We start from the raw sequence: 14,488 nt of genomic DNA on the forward strand, positions 1-14,488 counted from the left end.
AGCCGCGGAGGCCGGGCTGACTCAGTTCACTCGCCCGAGGACAGTGAGTCAACGCGGAGTCACAGTTGACCCGGCCTAGCGACGGCCCCGACCGGCCGGGGCTGAGTCAGCGGGGCCGGCGCGGCTTCCCTGCGGGCACCTGGACCCGGGCTGTTCCCGCTCCCTTTGGAAATCACGATAGTGGGGCCGAGAGGGCAGCGCTTGCAAATCATTTTTTTTTTTTATTTTTTGCTTCCACGCCAGACTTAGCCCTGAGCTCTTCCTCTCAGGATCTGGGGCAGGAAAAGCTGCCGGGTGCACCCTCTCCCCCTCCACTCTCCCCCGACCTGTGGCGAGCGGGCACCGTGGGCTGCGCCGCCGGCCCCTTTCGCAGCGATGGCGAGGGACCACCCGCGCTAGCCGGAGCCCGGGGCACCCGGGAGGGTCGGTTGCTAACACAACGACGACGCTCCATCGCCGCCGCCGCCGCCTCTTTTTGAAACGAGGAGAAAAAAAAAAAATGGTGGGAAGTCAAAAGAAAACTAAATAAGCACACAGGCCAACTGGTACTGGGACCTCAACTAAGACAAATGAAGCTTCCCTGTGCGTGCTGAGCCTGCAGTTCCCAAACCCCCCCGGGGAAGATGGGCGGACAGGGCAACAAAGGGCTCAGCAGGCATGCCTGGCAGTGAGCGCTGCGACGGCAGCGACCCGGGCGCCAGGCCAGAGGACTGAAACCACCCACCGGCACGCGGCTGCGCGCCGCGCGGAGGACCGCGCGCCTTCCCCGCCGACCACGTGACCAGCACTTTTTAAAAAAAAAAAAAAAAAAAAAAAATCTCTTTGCCCTTAAAAAAAAAAAGAGACAGCGCGAAAGAGAGCGAGAGACTACACTTCCCAGAAGCCTCTCGTCCTCCCGCCCCCCCACGCTGCCGCAGTCTTGCGCAGGCGCCGCCGAGGCCAAACGGACACGTCCGTCACGTGGATAGTAACCAGCCAACCCGGTTTGAATCTCATTTTTTTCTTCCTCTCGCCCCCCCTTCAGGAGCGGTTGTGCGATCACATCGATCTAAGATGGCGACTGTGGAACCGGTGAGTGTTGCCTTCTGCCCCCACCCCCACCGGGCCCCGCGCCCCGTCCCGCTTCCGACTGCGGGACTCCGCGGGACGGCGTTCCCGGCGCGCACACACACCGTGCCTCGCCGCCCCCTCCCCCCCTCCGTGGGCCTGACCTCCCCTCGGGCGGCTGGGGGCGCCCCGGAGGCCGGCCGCGGCGGCGGCGGCGTGGAGCGCACACGTTCTGGCGGGGGCCGCGGGCTGGGGGCCGGGGTGGGGGAGGGGCGGCGCGGCGCCTCCTGCGGCGCCTCGCGGTGGCCCCCGCGGGCGGAGAGGGGGGTCCGGGCCCCGCGATGATAAGTGTGTGGGAATCGCCTTCGGGATGGAAGGGCGCGCGGGGCTGGTTCGGAGCGGCCGCCGGGAGCCGCGGAGACAGGGAGGGTGGGCGGCGTGCCGGCCTGGAATGAGATGGAGGAGGGAGCCCGGGCTGCTTTTCCCTCCTCCCTGTCTCCTTCTCTCTCTCTCTCTCTTCCTCCAGCGCTCGGGGCGCCGGTCGCGCGCGGGTCGCCGCTGGACCGGTGGGCCGGGAGCCGGTGGGCGCGCGCGGCGGGAGGGCGCGTTCGGCGGGAGCGGGGCCGCGGCACGCGCCGCCCGGGAGCTCCGGCCTCGCCGAGCGCAGCGCATGTTCCTCCGGCGCGCCCGGGAGTTGGCGGGTTTGGCGGCCGGGGAGGCGAGAAAGGTTTGGGGCGGGGAGGGGAGCGGGGAGAGCTCTCCCGAGCGGGGTGAAGGGTGGTGGCGGGGAGAAGGGGGGATCACTTTGTTCTCGCCCCTTCGCGCCGGAGCCCGGGCTGTCATGGAGGAGGGAAGGGGGAGGAGCGAGGCCCGCCGCCCGCCGCCGCGGGTCTGGTCGCCGGCCGGACCTCCCGCCTCTCGCACACACACAGACACGCCTGTGTCCTCCATTCATTCATTCATCTTCTCCGCGCTGTGCGCACGCCGCGGAGAATGCGAATGAGTCTGGATCCCGTTCTTAAGTGTTGACTGCCCAAAACACTTTTTTTCTTTTTTCTTAAGACATACTTTACTGGAAATAGGAACTTAACTTTGAAAATTAATTTTCCTTTTTTTTCCTTTTTGATCCATTTTCCTCTCCATTTTAAACTTATTTGAAGCAAGCAGATCCCAGAACAGAAAGTTTGGTGTTTTAACCCTCCTCCCCCTCCCAAAGGAGAGGGTATCTTGGCCATAGTTTGGGTTTGCCAGCGCTGGCTCCCTGAAACTTGTAGGCCTGCCTGTGTGGCTGTTTTAGGAATGTCACGTCTAAGTGACATTGTTTTAAGAGGTATTATGGAGTTTATTAGCAACCAGAAATCCGTTGACACTCTGGAACCAGTTCTAGACCAGGGTTGCCAGATATTTTTGTATATCTAATGCTAGTTTGTGATTTTGGTAATTGTCTGCCAATTTGTTTAAGCTATTTAAAAAACTAGCCATGGAAAAACGATAAATATATATATATTTTGAGGCTTTCCCCTTCCCCCCATTACATTGATGGAAACTATTAACCTTGTTGCCAGAATTTAAGGGAGATTGTCTGCTTGATTACTTGTTCTTTTATTGGTGTCAGTTTTCATTTATGTTTCTGGAAATTAGATTGACTACAAAACTGTCTCTTAGGTTTCTGATACAATTAGCTGACTATGGGGTATTAATGTTACATAGGTAAAGACTTAGGAGAAATCTGTAAAATTTTAGCTTTAATTCCTTTTAATGGGTTCTGATATTCACTTTTGACCATATCTGCTTGTCCTACACACTTTACCAGTGTCATTAAAAAACAATTACAGCTGGTAATGGTGGCAAGTTAAAACTTCTAAACAGTAACGTATTCTGTGAAATCCCAGTAACATTTAGATACTTTAGATTTTGCAAAATGATGCAGTTTTGTTTCAACAGCACAGAGCTACAGTGTTGAAGGACTATTTTGAGTCAGTAAATATTTATAGATCCTGATTGTAGAACATTGTACCAACGAAGTTATACAAGATGTGAACCTATACCTTGTTTAATGTAAGACTTAGTGAGCTTAATTCTCAATCAGTGATACAGTATAGTGCTGTCCCAGGATGATTTGGATTCTGCATTTAAATTTGGGGAGCAGTGAACCTAAAAACCTAAAGTGTATGAAAGTGGAAAGCCAGATTAAAACACACACACACACACACACACACACACACACACTAGTGCAGAAATGTTCATTTTTGGTGAAAATGCAGATTTTTCAGTACTTTTAATGTATCCTTGTCCATAAGTTATAATTTTTGGACAACTTTAAATAGTGGTTTTTATTTTCTTTAAAGCAGCTGCTTAGTATTGGTTGCAATTTAGGTATCCCTACTGAAGCCTACAAAGTGTTTATTCATTGCTATTTCAGCTAGCTTCTAACTTTACTTACTGCTTTTTTGCTGGGCACTTAAAGAACCTTTTTTTTTTTTTCACCCTGCTTGTCCCACCTTTCATAGGGGACTTTTTATATATGTACATAAAATATCACCCAGTTCTATTTGATATTGTGTGGTTTTTCTCAAGTGTGTGTGTTTATAAGTTCAGTTATATTAAATTTGTTGAGAAATTTGATAGGGTAAATTAAAGGAAGCATTTTCCCTCTTTACAGTGAATATGGCAATATTTTGAACATTGGGGTAAACAATACTCTTCTGTTGTACTTTTGGCATTTGAAATGTGGCTGGATCAAATTAGACTTATTATTAATTGGTGAAGATTGCAAGGCTGCTTTCCCCAGGTGATTTTGACTCCAGCAGAACATGTTTCTTTAGCTTTATCTTCATTCTGTGTTCTTTATTATTGAGCTTTTTTTAAAAAAATTGTTTTTTCTTTTTAAATTTATCTTTATTGTTGAAAATATTATAGATGTCCTCTTTGTTGTTTTTTCTTTTTCCCATTGACCCCCTCCACCCCGCACTTGTAGCTCTTTTTAAAGTAAAAGAATAAATTTTATTTTTTAGTTAAACTGAAGGTATATAATTTTACTTGTTTTTACACTGTGTCTCTTCAGTATGTAAAGTTGTACATTAATTTAAAAAGTGGAATCGACTTGGATGGTCGGCTGATCTGTTTCTTTTTTTATCCTTTAGAAACATGCTTTGTATTGGAGAGTTTATTAAGGTTAAATAAGGTTTAAGTACATATTGACAAATGTAATTTGTCATGTAATTCAGTGTTTTTTATTAACCAAAGACTGATTGACAAGCAGATCTTGCAAATTAATATGTATGTTCTTGCTTCAATGAAAGAACTCAGTATATAAAAATTCATTCATAAAGCAACTAAATGAATCTGATATTTATATTCTAAATTCACTTCATTTTATACTTTAAATTACTAGTATGTATAATTGTTTGACATGGAGAAATTCAATTTAGAGATACATAGTTCACACACTAAAGATGTACAATAAATGATGTAAATTTACCCAATTTGGACAAATTTTTAAAAAAATATATTTTATTGATTTTTTTAATAGAGAGGGATAGAGTTAGAAACATTGATGAGAGAGAATCATCGATCAGCTGCCTCCTGCACACCCCCTACTGGGGATGTGCCCGCAATCAAGGTACATGCCCTTGACCGGAATTGAACCTGGGACCTTTCAGTTCGCAGGCCAACACTCTATCCACTGAGCCAAACTGGTTTCAGCTGGACAGAAAATTTTAAGCAAAACATTTTAATAAAATATTCTGTTTAATTTATATATGGTTAAGAATATAGAAATGCCAACAATCAAGGAACCTGTGAAATAGTTGTAGCAATGGTAATTTCTACTTTTCCTTCCTTGCTACTACTGGAAATTTTCTGGTTCTTCTGGTACCTGTGACTTGTTCTGTCTTTGTCATAGAGACTCTTTTGACAGAGGAAATAAATATGGGTTATAATATGACCTTGAAGACTGAACATTCTAAATCTAGCTAAAAATGTAAATAAGATAACTTATAGAGGTTTTATTATTTTTTCTTTTATTTTTTTAAAATGTTACATATAGTAGTACATATATCCCCTCTTATAGAGATTTTAATGTTTTAATGCAATGTTCTGAGATGGCAGTTTGTCATTTATGAAGAACTAAATGACATTTATAGTGCTCATGAATACATTGCATGCCAGTGTATCTATGTATACATAGTGTATGCACCTTTTCCTCTCTTTGCTAGGAAATTCACATAGCTGCCTTTTGATTATCAGTCCTCGGCCATTAGCAAGAAATGCAAAGCTTATTTATGATCCACAATCCTCAGATACCCTTCCCACTCCTATCTCTACCATAAAAATCACTAGTGTTTCTTCAAAAGTTCCTAATTGTGTCAGAAAAAAAGAATCACATTTACCTCTTACATGCTGAATAAATCACTTCCAGGACCCAAGAATGTAACCAGAAAAGTAAGATTTTTTTTGCCCAGTTGGAACTTTAAAAAAAAAAATTTTTTTTATTGATTTCAGAGAGGAAGGGAAGAGGGAGAGAGAGAAACATTAATAATGAGAATCATTGATCAGCTGTCTTCTGCACGCCACCCACTGGGCATCGAACCCACAACCCTCCAGTTGGAACTTTTGATATATTATTTCACAGTAACAGTGGGAAGCTATACTTTAGTCACACTGTGTTCAGTAAGTTTCTGGGGAATTATGACAAATCTAATCAGCATTGGATTTCCAGCAAATGGCTTAATAAAAATGGCCTTTTACTACAAACACAGTCCGTTATATCTATTTTTAATATAGGCAGATCTTTATTTCTTAGTAATAGCTAAAATAAAGCACTTGCAGTATATACTGTCAGGCACCATACTAAATACTTTATACATATTAATCCTTACAAGCAGCCCTGTGAGGTAGGTAATATTCTTATTTCACAGATGAGGAAATCAAGGCACAAAGAGATTAAGTAACTTTGTGTGACTAACTTGTCCAAGATCACACAGCTAGTAAGTGGTGGGGTGGAGTTCAAACTAAAGCAGCCAAGTTCCAGATATGTGTTCTTAACCATGACTCTCTTTCCAATAGGCATGCAATGTGCTTTCCTTATGTAGCTTGGGAAGATTAATTTGATAAACATTGCACTAGATATTTTGCTACAGCTATAAGAGAAAATGTGTGGATATTTGTTTTTAGGCTACCACAATCTTTGGTAACTGAAATACAGAATCATATGAAAATAAATAGCAACTTGGTATCTGCATCTGAGGACTAAAATACTGGTCATATTTTAGTAATTGCTCCAGAACTTTATGAGTAGATTTCTCAAAGTAATTGTCAATTCCTGTCTCCATTTTCTCATTTAATTTCTGGACCTTGTCAATTAAAATAATTTGCCAGTTAAAATATTTTGCTATTGAAAACAGTAGTACATTTAAAAATTTTTGAGATGATGGAATTTATTCTCTACCTTTGTTATTTTTGGCAAAGAGTTAAATAGTAGTTGTTTTTTTTTAAATATATTTTATTGATTTTTTTACAGAGAGGAAGAGAGAGGGATAGAGAGCTGGAAACATCGATGAGAGAGAAACATCAATCAGCTGCCTCTTCCACACCCCCTACTGGGGATGTGCCCGCAACCAAGGTACATGCCCTTGACTGGAATTGAACCTGAATCCAGGACTTTTCAGTCCGCAGGCCGATGCTCTATCCACTGAGCCAAACCTGTTTTGGCAGTTAAAAACTTTTAAGTATTAACTAAGGCAAGATATTTTAATTGGAAACTCAACACAGTTTTTTCCTAATACTCTTAACATCTTAGGATAAATATTTTTTATAAAGTTCCAGCCTCAAGCTTTATTACTATTCTTAAAAAAAAAAAAGAAATTCAACCCAAACTAAAAAGTGCAATTCTTTATCTTCAGTAAAACAACTTGTACCTTAAGAATAAAGTCAGTGTGTAAGTTATCATCATACGCAAATAAATTAAGTATAAAATCAAAACTAAAAGGATGTACCAGATGATTTATGCGCAGTGGTGTAGGGGGGTGAGAAGTGATATATATATATATATATATATATATATATTTTTTTTTTTTCAATTGAACTTATAAATGTAGTTTTTAAAAAATAATGCTTAGGATTGTGAAATATCTTGGATTTTGGTTTATAGTATGTAAGTTTTAATTATTTACTTTTAAGTTACTAATATATGCACATGGCCTAAAATTTAAATAGACCTTTTTAGCAATTGGTGACACCTATGGTCCTGTTTTCAGAATAATGTTTTAAAATATTTCAAATAAAATAGAATTTTAAAAGAATTCAATTATATTTATGTGTACAGGAAGAATTGAACCCGCAGTTAACATGAAACATTAAGGATGCTACATGGCACAGCCTAGCCACATATGGCTATTGAGTACTTGAAATGTGACTAGTCCAACTCAGGAAATGAATTGTAGACTCTATTTAAATATAATTTTAAGTACTTGAAATTTAATTTCATTTGTAGCTAGTGGCTACCAAATTGGATAACATAGCTTTAGAATCTACACACATTCTGGTATATATAAACATGCATCTGTAGTGTATTTGCCTTAATTTTATACAATGAATATGACCAATTTGGTTGGATAAATTGTTTAATTCTATCCTAGGAAAACTTCTATTTCTATTTTAAAGTTTCAAAATAATTGTTTGTTCTTGTATGGAATTAAAATTGTCCTATGGCTTTTTTTTTCTTTCTATTTAAAAACTGAATAGGTAGTAGACATTGTTCAAAACTAAAATTTTTTGCAAAAGAGTATACTGCAAAGTCTCCTTAACTGATCCCATGCAGGTGAATTACCGAGTCTAGAGGTAACTAACATTGTCATTTTTTTAAAAATATATTTCATTGATTTTTTTACAGAGAGGAGGAGAGAGGGATAGAGAGCTAGAAACGTCTATGAGAGAGAAACATCGACCAGCTGCCTCTTGCACACCCCCTACCGGGGATGTGCCCGCAACCAATGTACATGCCCTTGACTGGAATCGAGCCTGGGACCTTTCAGTCCGCAGACCGACGCTCTACCACTGAGCCAAACCAGTTTCGGCTAACATTGTCATTTTTTATCTTTCCGTAGAGATTTGTATATTTACAAGCAAATATGTATATTCTTTTTTGTTAATCATAACCCAAGGATATATTTATTGATTTTAGAGAGAGGGAGGGAGAGAGGGAGGAAGAGAAAGCAAGAGAGAGACATCAATGTGATAGAGAAACATCAATTGGTTGCCTCCCTTACTAATATATGGTTGACCAGGGATTGAACCTGCAACCTAGGTATGTACCCTGACTAGGAATTGAACCCGCAGTCTTTTGATGTATAGGGTGATGTGTTCCAACCAATTGAAAATCACCTGGCCAGGGCTGCATATTTTTTTTTTTTTTTTTTAAAGAACGTATTGATCCTTTACAGAGAAGAAGGTAGAGGAACAGAGAATTAAGAACATCAAACAGCTGCCTCCTGCACACCCCCTACTGGGGATGTACCCACAACCAAGGTACATGCCTTTGACTGGAATCAAACCTGGGACCCTTCAGTCTGCAGGCCGACCCTCTATCCACTGAGCCAAACCGGTTTTGGCAAGGGCTGCATATTCTTTAAAGAAAAAATGATAGCCAACTGTTATGTACACTGTTCTGGGATATTATGATTTTCACCTAATATGTCTTTTATAGCATTGCATATCAACACATAAAGCTTTCTTTTCTGATGATACGTATTACATGGTTTGGTCTTTTTTTTTTTTTTTTTTTTTTTTTCCATTTTAGCATTTTGGGATTATTATTTAAATGTTCCCCTGCCGAAACCAGTTTGGCTCAGTGGATAGAGCATCGGCCTGCAGGCTGAAGGGTCCTAGGCTCGATTCCTGTCAAGGGCATGTACCTTGGTTGTGGGCACATCCCCAGTGGGGGGGGGGGCGGGGTGTGCACATGGAGGCAGCTGATCAATGTTTCTAACCCTCTGTAAAAAATCAAAATAGATTTTTTAAAAAGTCCTTTAAGACAGAAGGTAGTTTAAAAAAAAAAATAAATGTTGTTCCCAGACACACATGTGGCATAGCATATGTCCTCATTATTACATAGTAACACATACTTGATGCCCAGCGAGAATCTTCACATGTACATGATTTGGTCTTGATCATAGTTATTTCTACTAGTATATTGATCAATGTTTAGATCAGCGTTTTTCAACCGCTGTTGTGTGCCGCGAGATGTTGCCTGGTGTGCCGTAGGTGCAGACAAGACAAGAATTTTATAATTTTTCACTATTTTGTTTACTTAATATTTCATAATAAAGTAATTATAAAATACTTTCTTTGTGTTTATTTGATTCCTATTCAAGAGAATTACTTTATATATAGTCAATATAGGCACAGTTAAATTTTTTAACATTTTCTAATGGTGGTGTGCCTCGTGATTTTTTTTCATGAAACAAGTGTGCCTTTGCCCAAAAAAAGGTTGAAAAACACTGGTTTAGATTATTTCTAATCATTTTCCATTTCAGTGCTCTGATCAGTAACCTTTTTCTCTATATATCCTTCCATACTTGAGGTAATATATCTGTAAGATAAATACAGTGTTAAAAATCTAATAACTCAAATGTTCAAGTAATAATACTTCTTGTCTTAGCCAATTTTGCTCAGTGGAAAGAGCGTCAGCCTGCGGACTGAAGGGTCCAGGGTTCAATTGCGGTCAAGGCTTGATCCCTGGCCCTGGTCAGGACATGTGTGAAGGCAACCAGTAATGTGTCTCTCTCACATCAATGTTTCTCTGTTTCTCTTCCATTTTCTCAAAAAATCAATGGAAAAATATCTTCAGGTGAGGATTAACAAAACACAAAACAAAAAAAACTCCCTTCTGTGACTATAGTTGGCTACCAGACTACTTTTTTTTTTTAAAGCTCCTTCCTTTTCAAATTGTGAAATGTTTATATGTAGAAAAATATAAAATACATGTGCATAAGTGTTAGAGTAATATACTGAAGAACCACGTATTCATGATCACATTCATATTTCCCCCCATCCTGACTTCCGTTAATCCTTCCCTTGAATTTTTAAATGGTATACCGTATTTTTCGGACCATAAGACGCACTTTTTTCACCCCAGAAGTGGGGGGGAAAAGTCCCTGCGTCTTATGGTCCAAATATAGCCTACACATATAGTTTTCAAAAAAAGTTTTTTTACTTGCCCGGCTCTGTGTGGTCTCTGTGTGCTTGCCCGGCTCTAAAATGGTTCTAAATGCTGCTGTTTACTTTACAGGGTTGATTACATGTGTTTATGACTGTGATGTTGGATTTTAATGCACATAAAGTATTTTAGGACACTATTTGTTTCAGAATCTTTTTTTCTTCATTTCCCTTCTCTAAAAACTGGTGCGTCTTATGGTCCGGAGCATCTTATGGTCCGAAAAATACGGTAATTACAGTTTAATCCAGTGTTACATGTTCCTTTTAGCAATGTGTTTTAGTTTGAAAAACTAAAAACTTAGGTATGTAAGAAAAGGTTAATACTGCTAATGTTAGATGAAGTTCCCAAGAGAAGATAAGCTGAACACCTTTTCTGGGTTATTGCTTGGCATTCATTTCCTGGAATTTCTACTAGAGCTCCTCTTGGGGAAACCAGTGGGCAAGATCATGAATGTGTTCTGAGAAACATAAGACTCTACAGTTAGTTATCTGATGGGGCTGTGGTATGGGCTAGCTAATTAAACTTCATTTAGGAGCGTGGTCTGTGGGAGTGAGCTGCTCTATATATTTTAAGAGTTAGATAGTTAGGTTAAAGATATGAAACTCTTAGCTGTTCCAGGGAGCAGGGCATGGAGGAAAGAAAGCTTCATGAACACTGGTTAAGTATAGATAAAAAGTTCAGGTCAGGAAATAGGCTTTTTTTTTTTTTAAAGGGTAGAATAATAGGCATCTTTGTAGAATAATAGGCATCTTTGTCACAGCAGCCTTATCAAATGAAGGTAGCTTGAATCACATTGCTCTAAACTGTACCATTATTCTCTATAACTGGTGCATGCCTGTCTGTCTTGAATCTCTTTTTTTTTTCCCTGATTTTCTCTCATCTGACTTCTTTGTTGGATCACTTCATTTTCTGTGTTCCTTTTATTTGTTTTTTTGTTCAGTTGGGTGGGTCATATCTCCAGTAGTTTTTGAAAATAGTTACCAATGAGAGTTAAAGATTTTTGAGACCTTACATCTGTCTAATTATATATCTGTAGTTTGGTTGGGTATAGCATTCTTTTTAAAAATATATATTTTTATTGACTTAAGAGAGGAAGGGAGGAGAGAGATAGAAACATCTGTGATGAGAAAGAAACATTGATTGGCTGCCTCCTGCATGTCTCCCACTGGAGATTGATACGGCAACCTGGGCATGTGCCCTTGACCAGAATCAAACCCGTGACCTTAGGCCGATGCTCTACCCACTGAACAAAACCAGCTAGGGCTGGGTGTGGAATTCTTTTCTTCAGAATTTGAAGTCATTGCTTCATGGCCAATTTTGATTGTGGCTGATGATTTCTGATGGCTTTTTGTTTTTAAATTGAACCAGTTCTCTTTCTCCCCAGAAATTTGTAGACTCTTTCCTTGTTCTTATTTCACAATGACATGTTTTATTAGTATTTTTAATGTTTCTATTGATTTTAGAGAGGGAGAGAGGGAGAGAGAAACATTAATCAGCTGTCTCCTATATCTGGGACCAGAGCCAACTCACAATCTGGGCATGGAACCTGACTGGGAATCTTAACTTGCCACCTTTCAGTGCATGGGATCATGCCCAACCAACGGAGTCACACTCACCAGGGCTAGTATGAGCATTTTTATTGGTTGTGCTGAATACTTATTAAGATTTTTTTCAATATGACATATTTGCAACTCAAATTCATCACTTCGACATTTATTATCACTTTTGATATTTTCCTTTTCTATTGGAAACAGTTACAGAGTATATCTACTGGACTGGTCCCCTGACTATTGTTATTTTTATTTCTTATTTTTATTGGTTAAGGTATTACCGTACCAATGTGTGGTTATCTCCCCCATTTGCACCCCACCTCCACCCCCAGTTACCTGACTTAAAAATTAAATCTTGCTCTCAAATTCCTTCTCTTTTGCTTTATTTTTTGGGAAATTTCATTTATTTTCCAACATTTTCTGCCTGATATTTTAAATTTTCAAATGTTTCTATCTCTATATCTCTATCTCTCTCTGGTCTTCTGAATTTTTACTTGTATGGTTTCTTAGAATTGTTACGGTTTCTTATAATTTTTGTATGTATACAAAATCTTATTCTTTTGAAGGATACAGGTATAATTTTTTATATTTTTTTAGATACATACTTTAAAAGGCATTTTCTTTTTTTGTTGTTTCCTCCACGTTGCTTATTTTCTTTTTCTTTTTGAACCCATATGGCAACAATCCCAGTGACTTGGAGTAGGGGGAGGAGAATTCAGGAATCTAGTTATTTTGCAAAAAACTCTCATAGAATTTTCTTTAATTATGCCCTTCTTTCACTACCCTTTTCTAAAGATGCTGTCAGCTGCTTGACTTGAAGGATCTAACTTTGCACATTGATCAGTTACCACCTCTCCTCCATCTACATTCCAGATCTTTCTTTTACCCTGCTCTCCCCACAGTTGTGGTCTTAAAAAAAAGATTTCTTTACTATAATTTCAGTGGAATTTTGAGAGGGAACAAAGTTAGAGTCACTCATTTATTCAAACATTTGAGTGCCTGGCATATGACAGGCACTCTTAAGTGCTTAACCCAGCTCTTTGTGGACCTTTACAGTTACTGCATTACTGAATAGAAAAAACATGAAAAAGTTACCATGACATTTTAGAAGTAATTTTTTGTTGCATTTTGATTTTAGAATACAGTGTTATACTTTTTATAGAACTAGGCAAAAAGTACCAAGAATAGTAAACCTAGCAAGAAATTCGCCTCATTCATATAGCAAAGTGCCAGTGCCTTCACGTGGACAGGAATTATATATCTAACAAGTAATTTGCAGTATCCTATTCCTGTATAATAAAAGGGTAATATACAAATTGACCCTAATGATGGAATGACCGGTTGCTATGACACCACTGACCACCAGGGGCATGCCCTCAATGCAAGAGCTGCCCCCTAATGATCAGTGTGCTTCCACAGGAGGAGTGCTGTTCAGCTACAGCTGGCTCATGGCTGGCCAGCGCAGTGCTGATGGTGGCAGCACTAAGGATGTTCGACTAACAGCTGGAAAGATGGACATCCCCCAAGGGGTCCTGGACTGGGAGAGGGCACAGACTGCACTGAGAGGACACCCCCCCCCCCCCCCCCCCGTACAAATTTTCATGCACCAGGCCTCTAGTTCATAAAAGCTATACACCTCTATTGAGGATTACAAAGGAAAACTTTAATAAAGAATCATAATTTACTTTTGAAAAAGATTTATTATTGGGAAGATGTTAACTATTCTTGAATACCTAAGTTCAGTAAAACGACCAAAAAGCCAAAATCTTTGCAAGTAGGTTGGGAACTATGCTTTATGCTGGATTCCACAAACTGACCTTTAGGCTATTTTTGTGTAGCCTGCTAGCTAGGAATAAATGATAGAAAGATCACCAGCCTAAAATATTTACACTCTGGTCCTTTATAGAAAAGCCTGCAAACCCTTGCTTTATAAAATGATTGTGAGGTTTATTTAAAAGAATAAGTAAATGAGAATTGGCGGAAAATTTCTGAAAAGGAAAAGGGGCAGTGGGGAACTTGCTGTACAACAAAACAAGCATTACTGAACAAAGTTAACTTTTAAACATGTTATATTGATGGATTTGGGAACTGACATCATTGGAACAGAGAGAGCGTCCAGAATATACTCAGGTATGGTTTTGGGATTCAGCATAATTTTGTTATACCAAATTTGAAACATTTAGATAGACATGAGGAAATTAAATAACAGTAATTTCAATAATAAGGTGTCCTACGGTAATAATTTGCTCTACCTGTTTGTAGATTCTTTTTTTCTTACTTTCCCTTTTAAACAGACTTTATTTTTCTTTCCCACTTAAACAGCAGGTTTAGGTTCACTACAAAATTGAAAGTGCAGAGGGTGTTTTACAGTATACCTCCTGACTCCCCCTCCGGCCCCCTATGCACAGTCTCTCCATTATAAATATCCCATACTGGTAACTCTTCATTTTTTGAGGAGCTTTTATACTATTTTCCATAGTGGCTCTAGCAGGTTACATTTCCACCAGTAGTGAATGTAGGTCCTCTTCTTTCACGTTATATTTGTTTGGCTTTTGAGTTCTTTCCAGTTAAACTTTTCTTGTTTGTACTTACGTCCATCCTTCTTCGAACACTGATGAAATCTTCCTTGAAAACAGTTGATAGCAACTTAGCATGCTTTCTAATGGAGCTGCTA

General features: G+C 39.9%; 1 protein-coding gene across 1 annotated transcript in view; it reads left to right on the top strand.

Moving 5' to 3' along the window:
* Nucleotides 1-922: 922 nt before the first annotated feature.
* Nucleotides 923-14,488, top strand: part of EIF4E (eukaryotic translation initiation factor 4E) — a 43,493-nt gene continuing 29,927 nt past the window's right edge. Inside the window, exon 1 of the mRNA XM_036410939.2 lies at nt 923-1,071. Within this exon, the coding sequence (XP_036266832.1) occupies nt 1,054-1,071 (18 nt within the window). The 5' untranslated portion in view covers nt 923-1,053. The remainder of the gene's footprint in view (nt 1,072-14,488) is intronic.

This window comes from Pipistrellus kuhlii, unplaced genomic scaffold (assembly GCF_014108245.1).
Source record: "Pipistrellus kuhlii isolate mPipKuh1 unplaced genomic scaffold, mPipKuh1.p scaffold_m20_p_1, whole genome shotgun sequence".
In the NCBI taxonomy this organism is placed as follows: domain Eukaryota; kingdom Metazoa; phylum Chordata; class Mammalia; order Chiroptera; family Vespertilionidae; genus Pipistrellus; species Pipistrellus kuhlii.